This window comes from Phytophthora infestans, genomic scaffold, assembly GCF_000142945.1.
Source record: "Phytophthora infestans T30-4 supercont1.2 genomic scaffold, whole genome shotgun sequence".
Taxonomy (NCBI): domain Eukaryota; phylum Oomycota; class Peronosporomycetes; order Peronosporales; family Peronosporaceae; genus Phytophthora; species Phytophthora infestans.
In genome coordinates, this window is record NW_003303757.1 from 3,837,733 (window position 1) to 3,860,997 (window position 23,265).

A 23,265-nucleotide genomic window follows, 5' to 3' on the forward strand; every position below is an offset into this window, starting at 1 on the left:
GTTTTAAGCAGATCTCGGCATTTACTTTATTCTAGTATGCTTGGCTTGAAATATGAGCTAGTAGTTTTTAAATAACGGGCAGTTAAATTTCCAAAATTCAGTGCTCCAATCTAAACACCATAATTAGTCATGGTATGACTAATTAGAGTACTACCTCTGGTACTATTGATGCTACTGTTTTTTCAAACTGCACTACTACTTCTAGTACTACTCTACTACTTATACTACTCCTGCAATTACTACTACTCTTTTGGCCATACTATCTCATCTATGTTGAGGTAATACTCAAGCAGCTGCAGCTACTACTACTATAATAGCTAAAATACTACTACGCCTTTCACTCAGTTAGTTACAACTACTACTTTCGAAGTTCTACTGGTCTTTTTTTTTCATTCGTTGGCATTGGTCGAATCAGCCTCGGCTTCAATTGCCGCCATGAAGTTTTGCTGGCGCTGCGACCAAGTCGGTGATATCACCATCGCTTTTCTGCGTGGTGAGTTTGTGGATGTGTCAATTGAACTAGGTTCGGGGGTGCCTTCACTGTGTGACGTAGGAGTGCTCTCCTGTGTAGCTGTCTTGTCATTCTCGTACATCGTCGCGTGGCGTGAATTGCGAGACGTGTCAGGTGCATCTAGGACGGTATTTCTAATCTGTGTCTGATTGTTGGAGTGTCTGTTAGTTAGCGGCGAGGTCGCCATATCATCAAAGCTCAAACGTGTAGATATCTTCGCCTTCGTGGATGACATCGACCATGCTGGAGATCTGACACCATGCGAGTGCTTGTCTCTTTTCAATACTGGAGTGGTGGAACCGAGTTTATTCCTTTTGGTCGGTCGTGGTGGGGTACATCGCGTTGGTGGTGACGCACGTGCGTTGTTCTCCTTATGAAGACTGGAGTTTGGAAGAGGCAGCAGTAGCTGCAGTCGCTCCATCTTGCGTTGTCGCTCTCGTAGCGTAGCTGAACAGCGTTCAATCGTCTCTGCACAGCGTCGATGCAGCTCCATGGGTGACTTGGATGGCCCCCGCGACCGAATCGAGCCCAGTCGACTGGAAATAGCCGCCTGTCTTGAAGGCCTAGGCTCGTCCTCTGCACGCTTCCTCTCCGGCTCGTCGATTCCACTCGGAACATGCAGCTCGTTTTCACTTTCTTCCTCTGCAAAAGGTCCAGTGTCCGAAAGTCTTTGATCCATTTTCGCCTTCGGGTGTCGAAGCCTACCCCAAAACGTGTTTGACGGTGTTTTGATGTCCTTCAATTAGAGCGAGGAAAAGCAAGCGAAGACCGTTTCAAAACCAACACGCCACCAAAATCCACAGCATCTCGCGCATCGTCTCGTCAATAAAGATGAAGCCATGTTGTACCAGCCACCCTGGTACCTCCTCATCGTGCCATCGAAACGACGCGAGCCAAAGCGGCGCTCTCAGTGGCCCTGCGATCCAATTCGCCAACACCAGAAAAAAAAAACTAAAAGATACTTCCAATTTAAGTTTATTGCAGACGCATGTCACTTGACGAAGTGACGCGCCGCTGGCTGCAGCGCCTCGTGTCGCGGTCACTCGACGTCGATCCGTCGACGTTCGACCAGCTCCTGACAGAAACCAAATCCGTGGACAGCATAGAAGAACCTTCGGCTTCGGAGCTGGTGCAGTCATTCTTCTCCTCAAAGTCTGAAGCTGGCAGCGTTCTCTTCTTCTACAAGGGAGAAGAACAATATGAGCTCGAAGAGGACGTGGAAGAAGAGATTGAGGTGACGAGAGCAGCCTCCCCGACAGGTAAGTGGAGTTTCCATAGAATCCAAGTAGAAGTTGATACTTAAATGCAAATGTGATATCGCAGACCCGCCAAGCGGTGGCGTATCGCCAGCAGAGCCGACGGACGAGCAGTTGTTTCTTGATGCGGAGGCTCCTCCACCACAGACGGAGACGGTGAAGAGAATTGTGAAGCGAACTCGAACAGCAACACGCTCAGTTTGCCACGTGTTTTTGAATTCTCTTCCTGCAGAGTCTTCGGAGTCCGCCACAGTGTTCCTGGTCAAAGTGGCTGCTGGGCCAATTACAGTCCAGAACACTGTGGTCGATGGACACGAGAAAGCAGTGTACTTGAACGTAGAGCTTGGCTGCTCGACGGGCGACTTGCTGTCGAACCTGGAGGGAATCATCTGTCACGTGTTCATGCCGCTGCTGGATCCTCAGCTTACGAGACCAGATCATTCTAACGGACGACCAGAAGACGACGAACATGCAGCAAAGAACTCGTCTGCTGCACACCAGGCGCTCAAGGTCATCGACGCTGTGCGCAACGAGTTCAAGAGCAACTTAGTCAAGTTCTCGTCGCAGATTTCCAACGCAATTCAGCAGATCCAGGGCGATATTCACTTGAACATTCCCGACGTCGTTATCACGAAGCCAGAGTCTCATTTGGATGACTACGAACTCATCAACAGACTGGAACAGGCACTCGAGGAATGGTCCAAGAGCGTAGCCAGTGTCGTAGAACAGGAGAGTCGCAAGACCCCCAAACGCAAGGGCCCTCTCGCTGAGATCGAGTTCTGGCGCGAACGTAACGCTACACTCAGCACCATCTTCGAGCAGATCAACATGCCGACAGTCCAGAAGATGCTCAAGCTGCTGGAGCTGGTAGAAGCGAGCATGCTTCTCACGTTTAAATACCACTTCTCGGAGCTCAGTAAGCTCTACGTGGAGGCCAAGGACAACGTCAAGTTCCTCACGACGTTGGAGCGTCACTTCAAGAACATCGCGAGTGGCTCCTTCTCGGCGATAGCGGACACGCTGCCGTCCATGATGAACGCTATCCGTATGGTTTGGATTATATCGCGGCACTATAATACGGATGAGCGGATGGTGCCTTTGATGGAGCGTATTGCATCGGAGATTGTGGATAAGGTGGCGGTGGAGATCAATATCCACATGATCTTACGGAAGAGTCCAGAGAACGCGCTACATGCGATCGAAGAGGCCAAAATGGTGCTTGAACTCTGGCACTCGACGTACATGAAAGTCCGTGAACGCATTGAAGCCAGCGGCACCGACCACCGCTGGGAGTTCGACCGTAAGCGTCTGTTTGAGCAAACCAACTACATGGCCAAGATCTGCGAGAATTTACAGGAGGTGGCTACAGTTTTGGACCAGTTCAACAAGTTTTTAGGCCCCGAACTCAAGTCCGTGACGGGCGATTCCCAAGGGATCGATGAAGTTATGGCTCGTGTTGAAAGTCTCATTGCGCCGTTCGAGAGCGTCCCATTTAAGATCTTTGACCGCGGCTACAAGACGAGCTGGGAGTCGGTCATGGTGCAGTTTCGCGATAAAGTGAGCGAGATTGAGCACATGACGCGGAAGTTCATTGACACGTCCTTCCAGAAGCTTCGCTCGGCCGAAGGAGCGTTCGATCTGCTGCAGAACTTCCAGAACATTCAGTCGCGCGACTCCATCAACAAGCAGATGATGGAAAAGTACAAGGATATCCTCATGCAATACACGAAAGAGCTGGAGAAGCTGGAGGAACAATTCCATCGCTACAAGCACCGTCCACCCGTCTACAAGAACCACCCTCCTGTTGCAGGGGCGATCAGCTGGTCCCGTGCACTTTACCTGCGGGCTAAGAAGCCTATTCTACGCTTCCGAGCCATGAACGACTTGCTCAAGAGTCCGCACGGAGAAGAAGTGAAGGAGAAGTATCTGGTATTCGCTCGCGCAGTGGACGCCTACATCAAACAGCTTCACAAAGACTGGAGAGACAAGGTACCTGCGCTCACGAACGAGTGTCTAAAGCAGTCGATTCTGGGCCCCAAGTTGCTGGAAGCAGGCAAAGCGGAGACCGGCGTCATGTTGTACAAGCTGCCGCAGCCGCCATTCTACGCGAACTTTTCGCCAGAGTTGGCGATGATCATCAAGGAGTCGAAATACCTTGATCGCCTTGGCTTTGAGATCCCAGAAGAGGCGCTGAATGTGACGCTACAAGAGGACAAGTACCACCAGTACGTGCAGGATCTAACGCTGATGCTTCGACGCTACGACTCGCTTCTTTCGGGCCTGACACCAGTGGAGACGCATCTCTTACGCTCCCAACTCAAAACGCTGGAAGATGTTCTACGCGTGGGGTTTTCTCCTCTCAACTGGAACTCGCAGCGTGTGTTGAGCTTCATTGAGAACTGCAACAAATCCCTCAACCAGTTCGCAAACCTGGTGAGCCAGATCCATAAAAGCAGCAAAATGGTGGAAGAGATCGTGATGGACATCGAGAACACGCTTCTCATCAAGATCGAAGACTTCGCGGAAGGCGTCGTGACGGAGGTGGGCGAGTTCTACGAGCTCGTTACACGCAACCGCATGCAGCGTATCGAGGAGCTCGTGCAGAGCTACCGCTCCATCGGCCCTCTGCTGATCAAAGTGGAAGAAATCGTGGCTGGAGTGAACACTGGCACCAGTCCAAAGATGTCGACGTACTACATGTACTGGGAGCGACGGATCTTCAACGCGATCACCAAGATGATTATTGCCTCCATGACGACATTCCAAGCTCTGCTGAACGTCCATACCAAAGACATTAGCAGCGCGATCTCGATCATGGGGCAAGGAGAAGGAGGAAAGCTCAAACGGCCTCCTCTGTGTAAGGTGAAAGCCACCATGAACGGCAAGGACATCATCGTTACGCCGTCGCTCTCGGACATGTACAAGTATCTGAGCAAGTCGGTGAAGCATATCGTCGAGAGCGCCAAGGCCTTTATCCGTTGGATGCATGGAACCTGTCGAGAGACGGCGCCGCTCGTGGTGAACGAGGACGAAGAGCCCATCACGTTTACGTTCTACTCGGATATCTCGCAGAACCCGTACGTCATCAAGATGACGCTGTCCCTGAACCAAGAGATCCACAAGGTCTTCAACATCGTGAACCGGTATCTGGATAGTTGGCGGCGATACGATACGGTCTACAATCTCTGGAACACCAAGCGTCGTAGTGCACTCGAGAAACTGGCAGACAAGAAGCCTCCGTGTGTGTATTTCGACACGCGAATGGCTCAGTACACGCGACTGGCCGAGTCTGTACGCAACCAGCCTACAGAGAAGGACACTGATTTCTTACAGATTAACTGTCTGCCACTCGCCGTTTCTATCGCTAAGCAGGCCGAGATGTGGAAGGACGACTACGGGAAGATCCTGCTCGAAGTGTCGAACAAAAAGCTGGTGGCCATCAGCAATAGTATGGATCAACTGGAGGCCGAGCTGGAGGCATCGCCAGAAGATCTCGAGTCACTGAAGAAGGTGCTGAATACTGTCGCGAGTATCAGCGACATGGGGATGGAGATGGAGCTGGAATACGCCGACATCATCGAGAGATACCGCACGCTTCAGACGTTTAACATCGCAGGGGATCCGGCCGAGTTTAAGAAGGCATTCTCGCTGGAGCAGCGCTGGAAAGACCTTTACATCGCGTCGAAGACGAAAGATTTGCGCTTAGTGAAAGTCAAAGATCAATTTCGAGGCGTGACGAAGCAGGACGCTGTGAACTTTGCTGAGGAGTGTAAGGAGATGAAGAAGGAGTTCATGGAACGCGGACCAGGGACGTGCTCGCTTGACCTTGACGCAGGCCTGGAGACCGTATCGGCGTTTAAGAAGAAGCTCGCTGTGTTCAAAGCGCGACGTCAGGAGCTGGCGAACGCGGAGAAGCTGTTTGCGCTGCCTATCACTTCGTATCCAGAGCTACAGCAGATCACGGAAGCGTTGGAGAAGCAGGAGGTTCTCTACGATTTGTATACCGAGCAGAAGGAGTTCATCAGCAACTTCTCGAGTATGCTGTGGGCAGAGCTGGACGTGACAGCCATGAATAAAGGCGTGGAGGAGCTGGAGAAACGCTGTCGTAAGATCCCCAAGGATCTGAAAGCCATGTCTACTTTCGTGGAGGTGGAGAAGCAGATATTGTCCTTTAAGGAAAGTATTCCGCTCATCCAGAGTCTCAAGAACGAAGCTGTAAAGCCGCGTCATTGGGAGGAACTCATGGCGGTCACGCAGGTGCGTTTCGACATGAACTTGAAGACTTTCACCCTTGGAAACCTCTTTGCGATGAAGCTGCATCGCTTCTCGAACGAGATCGGAGAGATCGTGAATGCTGCGATGCAAGAACAGAAGATCGAGCAGGAGATTATCAAGATCGAAGACTCGTGGTCCAAGGCCGTGCTGGAGCTCGTCAAGTACAAGAAGAACGGCACGGATCGCGGCTGGGTGCTTCGTGCTGCTGACGAGCTCAAGATCACGCTCGAAGACCACATGCTGAACCTCCAGACAATGTCTGGCTCACGCTTCATCGCGAGCTTTGCGGAGCGCGTGCGCAAGTGGGAGAAGCGTCTTGGAGTCGTGAACGAGTGCTTGGACATCTGGTTCGTCGTGCAGCGCAAGTGGATGTATCTCGAGAGTATCTTCGTTGGTGCCGAGGATATTCGACAGCAGCTGCCAGAGGAGGCGAAGAAGTTCGACGCTATCGACAAAGCCTGGAAGACTATCATGGGCGCCACGTACAAGAACGCCAACGCAGTGGAAGCCTGTACGGCGGAGAACCGCGTGGAAACGCTACAGTCTCTTTCTGAGCGACTAGACAAGTGCCAGAAATCTCTGAGCGACTATCTCGACACGAAGCGCAATTCCTTCCCACGTTTTTTCTTCATCTCGGACGATGAGCTTCTCAGTGTTTTAGGCTCTTCGGATCCCACGTCGATCCAAGCTCACATGCTCAAGCTCTTTGACAACGTTAAGCAATTGGGCTTTGTGCGGAACAACAAGAACGTCGGAGCGATGGAGAGCGCAGAGGGAGAAGGGTTCCAGTTCCGTACGTTGTCGGCCGTTGAAGGCCCCGTGGAGTCGTGGATGACTGGAGTTGAGGACGAGATGCGAGTCACACTGCAGCGCATTGCGAAGGAAGGGGTGTTTCAATACGCCAACATGGATCGAACCAAGTGGCTTGAAGAGGTTCTGGGCATGGTGTCGCTGGTTGGCAGTCAGATTTGGTGGACGTGGGAGGTCGAGGACGTCTTCCATCGCGTCAAAAGTGGTGACAAATACGCTATGAAAGGACTGGAAGGACGACTAACAGAACAGCTCAACAGCCTTGTGAGACGTGTGCGTGAACCGCTGGACAAACTCACTCGAAAGAAAGTCAACACGTTGCTGATCATCGACGTGCACGCTCGAGATATCGTGGACTCGTTCGTCCGCGACAGTATTCTTAACGAGAAGGAGTTCGCGTGGGAGTCTCAGCTACGATTCTACTGGCGAAAAGATGTGGACGACGTGGTCATCAGTCAGTGCACAGGCAACTTCCGCTATGGCTACGAGTACATGGGACTCAATGGACGACTTGTGATCACTCCTCTAACGGATCGCTGCTACATGACACTCACTCAAGCTTTAACCTTTAAGCTCGGAGGCTCACCTGCTGGTCCAGCCGGTACCGGAAAGACTGAGACAGTGAAAGATCTGGCCAAGTCGCTGGCGTTACCGTGTTATGTCATCAACTGTGGCGAAGGTCTGGACTACAAGGCGATGGGCAGTATCTTCTCGGGTCTCGTTCAAGTGGGAGCTTGGGGCTGCTTCGACGAGTTCAACCGAATCAACATCGAAGTGCTGTCTGTGGTCTCCGCCCAACTCCGAGCGATCCAGAACGCTCTCAACTACGACAAACCCACCGTCGATATCGGCTTTGGCACAGAGATTGCTATCCATCGCACGGCAGGGTTCGCCACGTGTGGCTTCTTCATCACGATGAATCCTGGTTACGCTGGACGAACCGAACTTCCCGACAACCTCAAGGCTCTCTTCCGCCCTGTGACTATGATCGTCCCGGACTTGTTGCAGATTTGCCAGATCATGCTCTTCTCGGAAGGTTTTGAGCATGCCGTGTCTCTCGCCAAGAAGATGACGGTGCTGTATAAACTCTCGCGCGAACAGCTCTCCAAGCAATACCACTACGACTTCGGGTTACGAGCGCTGAAGAGCGTGCTGGTGATGGCAGGGTCGCTGAAAAGAGAGTACAGCGACATGAACGAAGACCTGGTGCTCATGCGTGCACTACGAGACAGCAACATGCCCAAGTTTGTCTTCGAAGATGTGCCTCTTTTCCACGGCCTTATCAACGATCTCTTCCCTGGTTTGGACTGCCCTCGCGTGGGGTACGCAGCGTTGAAAGACGCTATCGAAGCAGAACTCATCGCTGGCGAGTACAACACGACTAATGCTACAGTGTACAACGAGCAGATCGATAAGATCATTCAGATGTACGAGACTATGCTGGTGCGTCACACGACGATGATTGTTGGCCCTACAGGGGGAGGCAAGACGTTGGTCCTGAACACGCTGGCAGCTGCGTCCAAGACCGCGCTAGACGAACAAGTTAAGATCTTTGTGCTCAACCCGAAAGCCCAGCCGATCGCAGAGCTGTACGGCACGATGGACCCGGTCACGCGCGACTGGACGGATGGAGTGCTCTCGAAGCTCTTCCGTGAACTCAACCAGCCTCTCCCCGCTGGAAAGGAGAATGAAAAGCGCTGGCTTATCTACGACGGAGACGTGGACGCCGTCTGGGTGGAGAATATGAACAGCGTCATGGACGACAACAAGCTGCTCACGCTGCCCAATGGTGAGCGGATCCGGCTTCAAACGCACTGCAGTATGATCTGCGAGACGTTTGATCTGCAATACGCGTCGCCTGCTACGATTAGTCGCTGTGGTATGGTCTGGGTTGACCCGAAGAATCTCGGCTATCGTCCGTACTACGAACGCTGGCTGAAGAAAAAGTACCCGATGGTAGCAGTCACTGCATCTTCAGACACACCGCCAAGTGTCATGTCTCCACCTCCTGGGAGTCTTGTGATCCCACTGGAGCGTACTCTACTGCTCGAGCTGTTCGACAAATACGTGCCCAAGTGCATCGACTTCATCCTTGAAGGAGTCTTCGGCAAAGACGAGATCGTCGCGAAGTGCCAGCAAGTGATCCCGATCAGCAACATGGAAATGTGCAAACAGCTCTGCATCTCGCTGGACGCTTTCTTGCCGAGTGATGGCTCGTTAGACCCGACTACGGATCGTGCGAGTGTCGAAGGAATCTTCTTGTTCAGTGTCGTGTGGTCTCTAGGAGCTGCTCTGCTTGGTAGCAGTCGTTCCCGGTTTAACGAGTTCATCCGGAAGATAGCAGACTGCCCGCTACCTGCAACGAGTCTCTACTACAATTTCTTCGACTTGGAGACGCGCAAGTGGCAGCCGTGGGAATCCCGAGTCGTGCCGTATACTGAACCAGCGCCGTTCAACTTCTCTCGAGTGTTTGTCCCGACTACCGACTCGGTTCTGTACAGCTTTATCCTCGCCAGCTGCATGCGAACAGAGAATCCCATCTTGCTCGTAGGAGAGAGCGGAACAGCGAAGACGGTGACGATCCAGAGTTATTTGGCGAGTCTAGATCAACAGACATGTTCCACACTGAGTATCAACTTCTCCAGCCGTACAAGCAGTCTGGACGTGCAGACGAACGTCCAAGCGAACGTTGACAAGCGATCGGGCAAGATCTACGGTCCCCCGGCAGGCAAAAAGCTGCTAATCTTCATTGACGACCTGAACATGCCCAAGGTCGATTTGTACGGAACACAGCAGCCAATTGCCCTGCTGCACTTCATCATGAATCGTGGTAGTATGTACGACCGTGGGAAGGAGCTGGATCTGCGAATTCTCAAAGACTTGCTCTTCATCGGCGCTATGGGCCCTCCTGGAGGCGGTCGGAACCAAGTGGATCCACGATTTGTGGCCCAGTTCAACGTATACAACCTCACGCCCCCTACGAAAGAAGTGCTGAAGCACATTTACGGCTCGATCGTGACCACATATCTTCGTAACTTCAGCGACGAGATCCAAGCGAAGGGGGTCAAGTTAACCGACGCACTTCTGCGGTTCTTTGAGTTCACACTTGAGAAGCTCCCGCCCACTCCGTCCAAGTTCCACTACATCTTTAATCTACGCGACCTCGGACGTGTCTGCGAAGGTATCTGCATGGCCACGACCGATAAATTCGATACCTCGGGCAAGATTGTGCGTCTGTGGCGCAACGAAGTGAAGCGCATTTTCTGTGACCGACTGACCAGCGAGTCCGACAACGCGCTAGTGGATGGTGCCATCACACAGATCCTGCGTGAGACGTTCCCGGAGGAAGCAGAAGCGGCTTCTGTTGACCCGCTCATCTTCGGTGACTATGCGGACTGCATCGGACGCATCACCGGCCAGGCAGCAACGGAAGACGCTCGATTGTACCAAGATATGGAGTCGTATCGACGTATTCGCGGCATCTTCGACGAAGCTCTAGAGACGTACAACTTGGACAACAAGCCGATGACTTTGGTGCTGTTTGAAATGGCGTTAGAGCATCTGTCGAGGATTCTGCGTATCATCCGGAATCCTCTGGGCCACGCTCTTCTTATCGGTGTTGGCGGCAGTGGCAAGCAGAGTCTGTCGCGACTAGCTGCGTTCACAGCAGGCTACGACCTGTTTGAGATCTTCTTGACTCGAGGATACGGCGAAGCTGAGTTCCGGGAGAACCTGAAGGAGCTGTACCGTATGCTGGGCAAGAAGCCTGTCGTCTTCCTCTTCACAGACGCACACGCGGTCGAGGAAGGATTCCTAGAATTCATCAACAATATGCTGACAACGGGGGTTGTGCCCGCTTTATTCGAGACCGACGAGCGCGACGCTCTTGCCAGTTCGGTGCGTGACCAAGTGAAAGCTGCGGGACTCGTCGAGACGAGCGAGAACTGCTGGCGGTTCTACGTTAGTTTGTGTCGTCAGAACCTCCACGTGATCTTGGCCATGTCTCCGTCAGGCAGTACGCTGAGAACCCGATGCCGTAACTTTCCGGGTTTAGTGTCGGCCACTGTCATCGACTGGTTCTTCGCCTGGCCCGAAGATGCTTTACGTAATGTGGCGCAGTATTTCCTGGCAGAGGAGGCCATCCCAGAGGAATCCCGTGAACAAGTGACAAACCACCTGGTGCACGCACATTTGCGGGTTGTTCGTGTTGCCCACCAGTTCGGAGAAGAATTGCGTCGACATTACTACGTGACACCGAAGAACTACCTCGACTTCATCTCGAACTACCGCTTGCAACTGAAGGAGAACAAGATGAAGGTCACGGCCAGTATCGCGCGGCTCAAAGGAGGACTGACCAAGCTGGTCGAAGCTGCTCAAGCCGTTGATGTGATGCAGATCGAGCTGTCCGAGAAGAAAGTGATTGTGGATGAGAAGACGTTGGCGTGTGAAGCGTTGATCAAGACAATCGAGGAGAAGTCGGCAGTGGCGTCCAAGCAGCAGGAAGTGGCTGCAGCGACTCAGATCGAATGCGAGAAGGCGTCCGTTCTCATTGCTCGTGAGAAGGAAGAGGCCGATGCTGCGTTGTTGGAGGCTCTTCCGGCTGTAGAAGCCGCCGCAGCAGCGTTGCAAGATCTCTCTAAGGCGGATCTTACAGAGTTGAAGTCCTTCGCGTCTCCTCCTCCGCTTGTGATGTCCGTGTGCATGTGCGTCTTGATCCTAAAGCCAACCGGGCAAGAGCTAGATCTGGACTGGAAAGGGGCCAAAGTGATGCTGAGCAACGCCAACTTGATCACGTTACTGAAGGAGTATGAGAAGGACAAGATCTCGTCGAAAATGATCACGAAAATCAAGACTTTCTTCAAGAATCCGGATCTGAATATCGAAAACATGAAGTCCATCTCCAGGGCTGGTGCTGGGCTGCTGGTGTGGGTCGTGGCTATTGTGAAGTACCACGACGTGGCCAAGAACGTCGAGCCTCTGCGACAGAAGGTCAAGACGATGGAGAAGGAGCAGACGATCAAGGAACAGGAACTAGCGGATCTCAAGGCGACACTTGCTCGTCTGAAGACGGAGCTTGACAGTCTGTCCACACAGTTCCAGGGGGCAAACTCCGAGCTGCAAGGACTCAAGGCGCAGGCAGATCAGATGCAGAAACGACTACACGCTGCCAGTAAGCTGCTAGCTGGCTTGGGCTCCGAACGCACGCGATGGACTAAAGATGTGGACTCCCTCAACCTCCAAAGCGATCGACTAGTGGGCGATTGTCTTCTCACTGCGAGTTTCTTGAGCTACGCCGGTGCGTTCAGCTTCGACTACCGGTCCGATCTCATCTACCGCGACTTCTTCCAAGACATCGAGTCGCGCAAGTTGCCAGTAACGTCTCCGTTCCGTCTTGAGAGCTCACTTACGGACGACGCTACCATCCAAAAGTGGGTCTCCGAGGGGTTACCAGCTGACGAACACTCGGTTCAGAATGGCATCCTGACTACGAAAGCCAGCCGCTTCCCGCTGTGTATCGATCCTCAGCAACAAGCTGTGAATTGGATCAAGAAGAAAGAAGAAAAGAATAGTTTGACCGTCAAGACGCTGAGTGATCCAGACTTTATGAAGCACTTGGAGTTGGCTATCCAATTCGGCAACCCGTTCCTGTTCGAAAGCGTGGACGAAGAACTAGACCCCATACTGGACCCTGTGTTGGAGAAAAGTACGTTCATGGAGGGATCGCAAAGACTCATCAAGCTTGGCGATAAGAACGTCGAATGGGATGCGAACTTTCGACTGTACTTCACGTCGAAGCTTGCAAACCCTCACTACTCGCCTGAAGTCATGGGCAAGACTATGATCGTGAACTACAGTGTGACGCAGGACGGTCTCGCTAACCAGTTACTGAACGTCGTTGTGGCGCACGAACGTCCGGATTTGGAGGAACAGTACAGAGATCTGGTCACCGAGATGTCGGAAAGCACACAGCTCATTGTGGAGCTTGAGGATACGCTGCTACGCGAGTTATCCAGTAGCTCGGGTAATATTCTGGACAATGAGGAGCTCATTGCCACGCTGGATGAAACCAAGAACAAGGCCACGGAGATTAGTGCGAAGCTGGAGTTAGCGAGCTTCACGAAGGACGAGATCACAAAAGCTCGGGAGGTGTACACGCCTGTGGCTCTACGTGGGTCCATCATGTACTTCGCTATGGCAGCCTTAGCAACGATCATGAAGATGTACGAGATCTCGCTGGCGAGTTTCCTCACCGTCTTCCATACTGCACTCGAGACAGCCAAACGAGATGTCGTTCTGGAGAAGCGCCTACGATTCATGGTGCAGTCGATCACCGAGATGATGTACGACTACACGTGCACAGGCATCTTCGAGCGACACAAACTCATGTTCTCATTCCAGATGACGTGTATGATTATGAGTGCCTCGGGCGATCTCCACCGCGCTGAGCTTGATTTCTTCCTAAAGGGAGACACGTCTCTGGATGCCGCTTCTCAGCCGAAACCGGAGGCCATTACGTGGGTATCTGGCGCCGGATGGAAGGACTTGTTGTGTCTAAGCAAGTTGGGCGAAGAAGGTGGTGTATTCGCCTCCTTGATGTCAGATTTTAAGACGCAGACAGGCGAGTGGAAAGCTTGGTACGACCTGGAAGCCCCTGAGCTCGCAGATCTCCCGTGTGGGTACTCCGACAAACTATCTAGTCTCCAAAAGCTGTTGGTCTTTAGATGCTTCCGACAGGATCGCGTGTATAACGCTATGAAGCTGTTCGTGATGGCCATGATGAGCGAGAAGTTCGTGCAGCCTCCAGTCTTGGACTACGCGCGGGTTTACAGTCAGAGTGCAGCCTCATCGCCTATCGTGTGTATCTTGAGTCCAGGAGCTGATCCTCAGAGCGACATTCAGACTTTGGGAGACGAATACGGCTTCTCTGGGCATCGATTCAAGTTCTTAGCGCTGGGTCAAGGCCAAGGACCGTTAGCTGAGCAAATGTTGGAAGCCGGCGCTTCCCGTGGCCACTGGGTGTTGCTACAAAACTGCCACTTGCTAGCGAGCTGGCTACGAACGTTAGAGAAGATGCTGCTGGCTATGACAAAGCCTCACAAAGATTTCCGCTTGTGGCTCACGACGGAGCCTACGGATCGATTCCCGCTTGGGATCCTGCAACGATCGTTAAAAGTGGTGACGGAACCACCTGATGGACTCAAGCAGAACATGCGGAGTTTGTACTCGAAACTGGACCAAACGATGCTGGACGAGTGTCCTCATCCAGCCTTCCGCTCGGTTGTGTACGTGCTGTGTTTCCTGCATGCGGTGGTGCTGGAAAGACGTAAATACGGCAAGATCGGCTGGAACGTTAGCTACGACTTCAACGAGTCGGACTTTACCATCTCGAGGAAGTTACTGAGTCTCTATCTCTACAAGGCATACGAAGACCAGGACGAACAGTTACCGTGGGGCTCCCTCAAATACCTTATCGGTGACGCGATGTACGGAGGTCGAGTCAGTGATGACTACGATCGACGTATCCTCACAACGTACCTATCCGAGTACATGGGCGACTTCCTGTTCGACGATTGCCAGCGATTCTACTTCAGTCGATCAGGGTTCGACTATGTGCTTCCTGGCGCACTGGATGGCAACTCCAACACATTGTCACTGCAGCTTGAAGCCTACGTCTCTACGGTCGAGACGTTGCCGCTAACCAACAGTCCTGCAGTCTTTGGTCTGCATCCCAATGCCGAGATTGGGTACTACACCAACATGTCAAAAAGCGTATGGAAGGATTTGATCTCGCTGCAGCCTCGGTCGGCTCAATCCGGCGCTGGTGTCTCGCGTGAAGATCACATTGGCAACGTGGCTAGCGACATTCAGTCAAAAGTACCAGAGCCCGTCGACGTGGACCAGATTCGAAAGAAATTGGGACTGACACCTACACCAACTCAAGTTGTGCTTCTCCAAGAACTCGACCGCTGGAATTTACTCACAGCTCGTATGCGCGTGTCTCTCGGAGATCTCCAGAAGGCTCTTGTGGGTGAAATCGGTATGAGTGATGAGCTGGATGCCGTGGGTAATGCTCTGTATGATGGCTTCCTCCCGAACCTCTGGAGGTCATTGTGTCCGAAGACAGAGAAGCCACTTGGGAGTTGGATGGAGCACTTCACGAAGCGCTACAAGCAGTACATGGATTGGGTGGCACACGGGGATCCGCGGGTCGTGTGGCTGTCAGGACTGGGTATCCCGGAGTCATATCTCACAGCTCTGGTGCAAGCTACTTGCCGAGCCAAGAACTGGCCACTGGACAAGTCGACGCTGTACACTCGAGTGACGAGTTACTCAAACGACTCGCAACTGCCAGCGCTAGACGGCATGAAAGACGACGCCGGGTGCTACGTCCAGGGCCTTTTCCTCGAAGGCGCGTCCTGGGATCTCGAGCGTGGATGTCTCGCACCACAAAAGCCCAAGCAACTCGTGGAAGAGCTGCCTATTCTCCAGGTCATCCCCATTGAGGCCAGTCGACTCAAGCTTCAGAACACCTTCCGGACGCCAGTGTATGTCACGCAATCGCGACGGAATGCCATGGGTGTCGGTCTCGTGTTCGAAGCAGATCTCTACTCGACAGAGCATGCCTCTCACTGGGTACTGCAAGGCGTCGCACTTGCACTCAACACAGACTACTAACTAGCACAACCACGACATAAATGTGATTTGATTGTTTCAAATACAGTACCAGTAAAAGATTACGAGCTTGTGTTGACGCTGCCCTATGTACGATTCGCTCTATAAATGAAATCGTCTTCGATTTCACCAACAAAACCAACCAGAACAGATGCGATTCCACGAGATCCCAGTACTTCTTCATGTAACTCCAACATGTAGATCGCAACGCCAGCTCAAACGTCAAATTGACCGCTTGCGACGAGAGGTTACGGCACTTGACGCTGAGATTGAGAAAAGGCTCGACGACGCGTCCAAAAAATGTGCAACATGTTGCACGTCACGGTGGAAGCCCATTGCAATTACTCAGTTACGGCACCGACAGCGCGCAGAACACAACAACAAGGTGCTCAAGAGAATGCTCACCGCTCAACTACTTCTGGCAAGATCCATCCTGAACGGGCGAGTTGATCTGCTTCAAGCCAACAATGTATCGAGCCCAATCATTTAGCCGGAATTGATACCTGACACAATATTCTAATGCGGTTTTACTGAACAAAACACGATAATACATTCCCCTTTTACTGTTTAAACCGGTAGACCTTTGCGAATCACAGTAAACGACTCGTGTTTGTCCTCATCAAGAACAGCCTGGAGAAAGCGGTAAAACTCATTAACAGACGGCGGGGATGCGTTGAAGAGGACTGGGAACTGACGAATGCAAATTTCGCCTGACGTTCCACATCCGTCCGGTATCGGCCGAAGACGACTCCAAGCTGTTAGGTTCGAGTGCATCCCACGAAAAATTCCCTCGCCTTCTGTGTATGTTTTCCAAATACACGTAGCTCGATTTTGCTCGATGAATCGACGACCGACAAGTCGCTGCACCACGGAAACAGTCGTGCCGGATGCCAACGTTCGGATAACGCGATATTTAAACGCTACCGTGTTATCAGAATCTCCGATTCCATCGTAATTTTTGCGATCGCGCTGGTGCTGTTGGAGGTTAAAAGATCCCCAGCAGCTCTTTTCAGCTGTATCCAAATCGAAAGGCAGAAAGAACTTATGTAGACTCTGGTGGTACTTCAGCTCACCGGTGCCATCACACCAATGTATCGAGCTTGTCACTCCTATCGGCATGTCAGGCAGGCCGCATCCTGTGAGAATGTCGTCAATTCCGGCAAAGGATGCGCAAATCTTTTGCAGTAGCGTTGAAAACATGGACACATCGGGCGTTTCAAGCCGACGGTCTGTTGTGTCTGTGATGGTAAACATCGGAGCGGTGCTCTCAAGCGCAGCAGAGATTCATGTAGGTGAAGCAACCGGCGGAGGTATTTGATGTAAGTGGCTTGAACTTTCGCGGTTGTAGTCAGTCTTCTCTTTTCAGTCTCGGACCTTTGTCGTTCCTCCCATTGCTTGAGAGCTATTTCTTTCCAGACGGAGCATCGTTGACTGGGATTACGCCGTGCTTCCTTGGCAAGCTTCAGCTTTTTGAGCTTCAAGCTGAGCTCGTCATTCGCTTCGCGCAGTTTGTCGAGCTCATCTTTGACGCGTTGGCGTTGCTTCCTTCGGCGGAGTTTTTCTTTTTCACGGTGCATGGTTAACACAATGATAGCGAGATCGCGCTCGTCGGTACTGGTCTCACTAGTTATTGGAGAAGGAGTCGTAGATGATAAATGGCTGGACGCTCCCTCGCTCGACTCCAGAATCACCAGCATCTCGGTACCTACATTTGTTTCTCTTTCGTCGACGTCGGTGAACAAGGTGCTGGTGGGTGAGAGGCAGTTCCCGTCCAAGAGGTCTGCCGCTTCCTCGAAGAAGGCAGCGTCGGAAAGTAATTCATTGTTTGCCTGCATCTCAAGGTAAGTAGCTGGTTTGTGGCAGACGTAAGCGCTTTGATAATGGTGGCCTCAGAACTGACAAAGCCCATGCGGAATGGACAAATCCCAAATCACGTTCATAGCTGCTGGAATACATACCAGCTTTAAAAAGAAAAAGAAAAACGCTATTAATATTACAGTATAGAAGACGCGAGCACAGCTCGTTAAAATATCCCAGCTGTGAGGGATTGCTCTTATCCGCGATTGCGCAGAGGAGATGACAGAATGACCCGAGTCAGTAGAGCGCATTTTGTTACATTCAGATTTGGTCAGAGCTCGTTATACCATTCGATTGCTTGACGACAATTATACTTCGTATTCCTCTAAGAGGAGTCCTGTTGCACCAAAGAGTTACTGAAGTAAGCCCTCATCACTTCGCTGCATTTTAATACAGCGCGATGACTCCATAAGCTGGTCAATGTTTAGCTCCGTCCGTAAACAGGTCTGTAGACTTCTACTTCTGACAGTTGTAAATTTTAGATACCAGTACAGTACTGTGAAGTAGTAACTGCCAACCTGCAGAAAATTGCAATTTTTTGTATTGCCAATTAAAATGCATGTAGAGAATTGATACCCAGCCTCCGGAGCCCAGTAAAATTACCATTTTGTCATTTTGTTTTGCTTTTTTCGTTTCGGCAACGATAAATGGCAACCTTGTAGCCTACTGCTGCTTCGACTCGTCATCCGAGCCCTCACGCTGGCGCTTCTTACTCGTCTGGGATGTAGGCGGGATACCATACTGGCCGTTGGCATACGACATCTTCAAGCCCTCCACACACCGTTTCATTGCAGTTTTGTGCTCGATAATTGGTGTCGGATAATCTTTGCCAATGCGGCACCCTGCAGCATGCTGAAGAGTCAGTGGGGCTTTCCACGGCTCATAGATATACTTGGCGGGGAAGTTCTTCAATGCTGGAATGTACTTCTTGATGAAGAGACCTTCGGGGTCCGATTTCTTCCCGAAAGAGATGGGAGAATACACGCGGAAGTAGGCCGTGAAGAAATAGCTGCTACTAAGCCAGAGCCAGTTACCAGCGTTGAGGCTCCAGTCGTGATCGATCAGCCGCTCTTGGAAAACCTCGAGCCCACGAACCCACGAGATGTACAGATCACCTCGCGTTAGGAAACACGCTACCGAGTGACGCGCCAAGTGATGCATCCAACCTTCTTCCTTCAGCTGGATCATGATGGCGTCGATCCACGGGAATCCAGTCCGTCCATCTCTCCACGCCTCAAACTGCGAGCGAGCAAGTTTATCGTCATCACTCAAGTCCTCTTCGTTCTCTGGAATCGTGTGGTACCGCCAATTGACCTGAAGACACGTAGAGCTCTCCTCCATCTTGTCGAAATAAGGATTGGCGCGACCGTGGCAATGGTAGAAGTCACGCCACAAAAGCTGCCCGATCAAGCTCACAGGCGGCACAGACACTTTCTTACGTCCTCGCTGGATAGAGCGCACTTGATGATAGAAAGTCCGCGGACTGAGACATCCGTAGAACATGTATGGGCTCAAAACCGTAGTCGAGGGAGTTGGCGGGATCTGCGCAGGGGACGTTTTCGGTTTCTCGAACAGGGCCACACGGTCTTGATCACTACAGTAATTCTTTAACATCTCTAGTGCCTTTTGCTCTCCGCCGTAGATAAACGAATGCTTCTCCGGGGTTTCATAGCCAAAGTACGTGAGATCAGGAAGCGTAAAGTCATGTTCTGGCCCGGCAATCTGGTCGATCTGTCGCTCTCTCTCTTCCAGGTCATCCTCTTTCTCTTCGTCGCTCAATTTTCGATCTTTCCAGTAATTCGCAATCTGCTCATACAACTCGCTGTGCTTTCTCGTGGGGGATGGCAGTGTTTCTGGTGTCGGTATCGGCTCGCGTGGTGTTGGTTGCGCCCCCACCGCTTTTAAAAACCTCTGATATGTTTTTGGCGCCTTACCCGAGTGACTGGCAATCACTACCTCTAAATCGTAGAGATTATATCCTTTCGTTACGTGGGTCTGCACCCCCAGACTCTTGGCCAATGCAAGAGCTCGATCGTCTCGCTCGACTGCATAAGGCTCACAGACGCCGTCGAAGAACATGTGTGTGATGTCCCACGCCGGCAAAACACGTCGAAGCACCTGGATGCTGTCACCTTTCGCTACCACAAGCTTTGAGCCGCGCTCTGCCAGCGCACCGGACAAGTCCGCGACACTTTCGAGTACGAATTGGAAGCGGTTCGCTCCACAGCGCATGATCTGAGGCCGATGAATAATGTACAGCGAGATGAGCTCCACGTCACTCTTCGCCTCCTCAATATGCTGCAGCGCCGCATTCAGCGCCAAGTTGTCGTGCAGACGCAGGTCGCGTCGGAACCAAAGAAGCACCTTCATCCTGGTCCAAGAGGTGCAGTGTGAAAGATCCAAGACTCTACTTCCCACACAACCCCGTCGGTAGCGCTAGGCCTGCGCACTTACCGCAAACACAAAATATAAACTCTACGCTACATGTACCACCAAAAGGTACCCTGAGCATTTTCACCCGTACAATACAATACATCTGGACAAGGCAGTCGATAAAAATGTGGAGGGCGATAGCTTAAGATACTCGGCTATCTTGGGCTGCTCACCTTTATACGATGTGCTTAAGTTGGCATTTTAGCTCTTGGCGATTGTCAAAATACGTATGAGCAATTTTATTTCTTCTTCAAGATAGCTACATTTAGTGTGCACCACACAGTCCCACACTTCATCTATCGGGGAGAATCCGTCGCTACGTATCAAAGTTCCACCATGTCCTCGTCCTCCGGGGAGCAGCGCGTTGCGTTCCGCTCCACGGCCGTGGTCACGGGATTTGAGGGCAAGGTGGAGTGCGTGACGCACTACTCGTCGCGCGTGGTCGTGGGCTCCAAGGACGGACGCCTCGTCATGTATGATACACGCAAAGGCACGTCCACATCCACAGCCTCGCACACTTTTTCACACGGCCAGCGCGTGGAGCAACTGCTCGCTGTGCCTCATATCCGTATGCTCATCGTCGTCTCCAACGGGGAAATATCAGCCCACGGCGCTACAGACCTCAAGCCACTGGACTTTGACTTCTCTAAAACTAACATGCACAAGGTGCGACTTGTGTGCGTGAACCAGCGCGGCCCGCCACACTTCCGCCTGGGTATAGCGATGCTAAAGAGGAAAGCCATTGCTATCTACCAGTACCACAGCAGCGACAAAAGCTACGTCTTCTTAAGAGAGTTCAGTACCCAAGACGTACCTGAAGCCATGAGCTGGTACAGGAACAAAGTCGTGGTCGGCTTTAGGAAGGACTACTATCTACTAAACGACAAGTCTGGAGACGCCACACAGATCAACTCTCCTGGTATCCAAGACCCCACAGTGTTTCCCGTGGCTAAACTGCTGCCGAAAGAGGAGATTCTAGTCGCCGTGATGGATCGAGTCGGAGTTTTCGTGGGCTTTACGGGAGATACTTTGCCCAAGAATTCAGTGACCTGGTCTCAGAGCCCGCAACAAGTAGAATTTTCTTCTCCGTACTTGCTGGCATTAGTGCCGAGAGTGGGTGTCGAGATCCATCGAGCCAGTGATGGAGCTCTCGTGCAGACTATGCCGCTCACACGAGCCGTGTGCATGTTCGGCAACGGTATGAAGTGGGATATGGAACCGAGACAAAGTGGGGACAGCGAGGATATCATCATTGTCGGCGTGAGAGAGTCGAATGGCACGTCCAGCGTCATGAAGGTCGAGCCGATGCCGTTGGATCAACAGGTTGGAGAACTTTTGGATCGTGGACAGATCGACGAGGCGCAGAATCTTGTGAGGAAGTCCATTTCGTCCCTATCGAGTGACAAACAACGCAGCAAGATTAAACGCTTCCAACGTCAAGCTACGGTGGCGCTTTTACGTCGACTGGAGTTTGACCAGGCTGCTGACTACATGTACCGCGCTGCTATTGAGCCGTGTGAGTTTATTGCCTTCTTCCCAGACCTTCAGTGCTCCTCGTTCGCGTACGAGCCTTCAGTGCTCAAGCCCGAAGTGCTCCCTCGTGGTAGTAGCTCAGCTCCCGATATTACGTCAGTTGTGCAGGAACTTCTCTCGTCTCCACGTGCTCCTCTAAGCAGCGACATTGCCAAGAGTGACGCTGCTGATCTCGTCAATGCTGCACAGAAAGCGCTTCTCAAGTTCCTCAACCAGTTCAAGAAACACATGCGAGACAAGGCTCGCGCCCGTGTGCGCACCATGTCTTCAGCGCGTGGTCGTACAGGATCGAATGCCAGTCCCAAGGATGCACGTCGCATCGAAGCGATCGATACGGCGCTCTTCCGTCTCTACGTTCACTTTAAGAGATACAAGGAGCTGCTTGTTCTCATCCAGGAGCCAAACCCAGACGTGGAGGGTCCGCCAGGATCGCTCGGAGGCTGCGCGCTTGAGCTGGAATCGTGTCGCTCACTGCTGATGAAGCACAAATTGTACTACGAGGCAGGTCAGCTGCTGTGCGCTCACCAAAGCTACGATGACGCCCTCGAAATACTTGCCCTGCTGCATCACGGCGAGTACAAACAGCGCGGTGGGTCAAGCGGCATGCCCAAGTCGCCGATCGAGGCAGCCATTGATGTGCTTGTGTCTGTTCCCGAGTCCGAGAGCGAGTTCATCTTGAAGCAGTCGATTTGGATTATCAAGGCGACATCTGCTAAGCAAGCCCTGCGTATCTTCACAGAGCGCCGGCCACCATTGCCATCGAATGATGTGGTTGCACACTTGAGGGAGCACTCGAATGACCCGGCTATTGTTCAAAGGTACTTGGAAACTCTCGTTAAGGCGAATGGTGAAGCAGGCGCAGCTCTCACAAGTGCAGCAACTGGTTCAGGAAGTGACAGTGGGGTCAGTATCGAGGGCAGCAGTAGAGGCTTTAATGCCTTTGCTGACCCTGCAGCTGCAGAGTTGGGAGTAAATGACAGCTACAGTCACTTCTTGGCTGGTGACAATGACGACGACGATGAGCCTACACGTGGCCCAGACGGTGGCGCGGCGTCAATTGTGGTAGACCCTCATCACACCCGTTTGGCTCTGGAATACCTCGACGAAACATTGCGACTTGTAGCCAAGGGAGAGACGCCGTCAAAGTCTCAACCAGGCAAGGAGCCTGGTCAGTTGGGTGAGGCTCGTAAACGGCTACTTAAATTCCTCAAGTCAGGTTCGTCACGCTACGACGTGGTGCCGCTGGTGGAGAAGATCAGGGGCAAGCCCCTGTACAACGAGTTCGTGATCCTGTGTGGTCGTGGTGCGTTGCATGAAGAGGCTGTGACGTCGCTCGTCTACGAATTGAATGACCTCCGCGGTGCAGAAAGCTACTCGGTCAAGTATGGGGCCCGTGCGGCTTCGGTTGGGTCGTCAATAGGGCCTAACAAGAAGACTGGGGCGGGAGCCGCCATGGAGCGTAATGAGGCTCTGATAGAACTGCTGAAGATTTGCTTCTCGCCTCGTGACGAGTCCAAGAAGGCAGCGTTCAACGACTTCGGGTTCCAGCTACTTGCACGTCACGGCAAGAGCCTCGACAGCGCTGCTGTGTTGGATATGGTGCCACTGACCACACCGCTGTCCAAACTGGGAGAATTCTTCGCACAAGCCTTGCCACACAGTGCGCACAACGTGCGTGAGATGAGCATCACCAAGTCGCTGTCGAACGTCTACAACCTCCAAGTCCAATGCGACCGCGTGGAGCGCTTGACCCAAAGTGTGCAGGTGGACCCCAACACCCTATGTCCAGTGTGCCACAAGCGCATCGGCGACATCGTGTTCGCAGTTTACCCGAACGGCAAGGTTGTGCATTACAACTGCACCAACAGCAACCTCCAGCTTTGTCCTGTTACAGGCGAGCGCTTCTCTTAAGCAACA

General features: G+C 52.3%; 3 protein-coding genes across 3 annotated transcripts; 2 read left to right on the plus strand and 1 right to left on the minus strand.

Annotated features, from left to right (window-relative positions):
- Nucleotides 1–1,499: 1,499 nt before the first annotated feature.
- Nucleotides 1,500–15,528, plus strand: PITG_01717 (dynein heavy chain; the record flags this gene model as incomplete). Its single annotated transcript, XM_002908291.1, has 2 exons — nucleotides 1,500–1,770; nucleotides 1,835–15,528. 2 exons carry the CDS (start codon nucleotides 1,500–1,502, stop codon nucleotides 15,526–15,528), a joined length of 13,965 nt encoding a protein of 4,654 aa, XP_002908337.1.
- Nucleotides 15,529–18,045: 2,517 nt separating this feature from the next.
- On the minus strand, nucleotides 18,046–19,779 carry PITG_01718 (cryptochrome, putative; the record flags this gene model as incomplete). The annotated part of the gene is made up of 1 exon (XM_002908292.1): nucleotides 18,046–19,779. One exon carries the CDS (start codon nucleotides 19,750–19,752, stop codon nucleotides 18,046–18,048), a length of 1,707 nt encoding a protein of 568 aa, XP_002908338.1.
- A 372-nt stretch (nucleotides 19,780–20,151) lies between these two features.
- PITG_01719 (uncharacterized protein) lies at nucleotides 20,152–23,259 on the plus strand (the record flags this gene model as incomplete). The annotated part of the gene is made up of 1 exon (XM_002908293.1): nucleotides 20,152–23,259. One exon carries the CDS (start codon nucleotides 20,152–20,154, stop codon nucleotides 23,257–23,259), a length of 3,108 nt encoding a protein of 1,035 aa, XP_002908339.1.
- Between the last annotated feature and the right edge of the window lie 6 nt (nucleotides 23,260–23,265).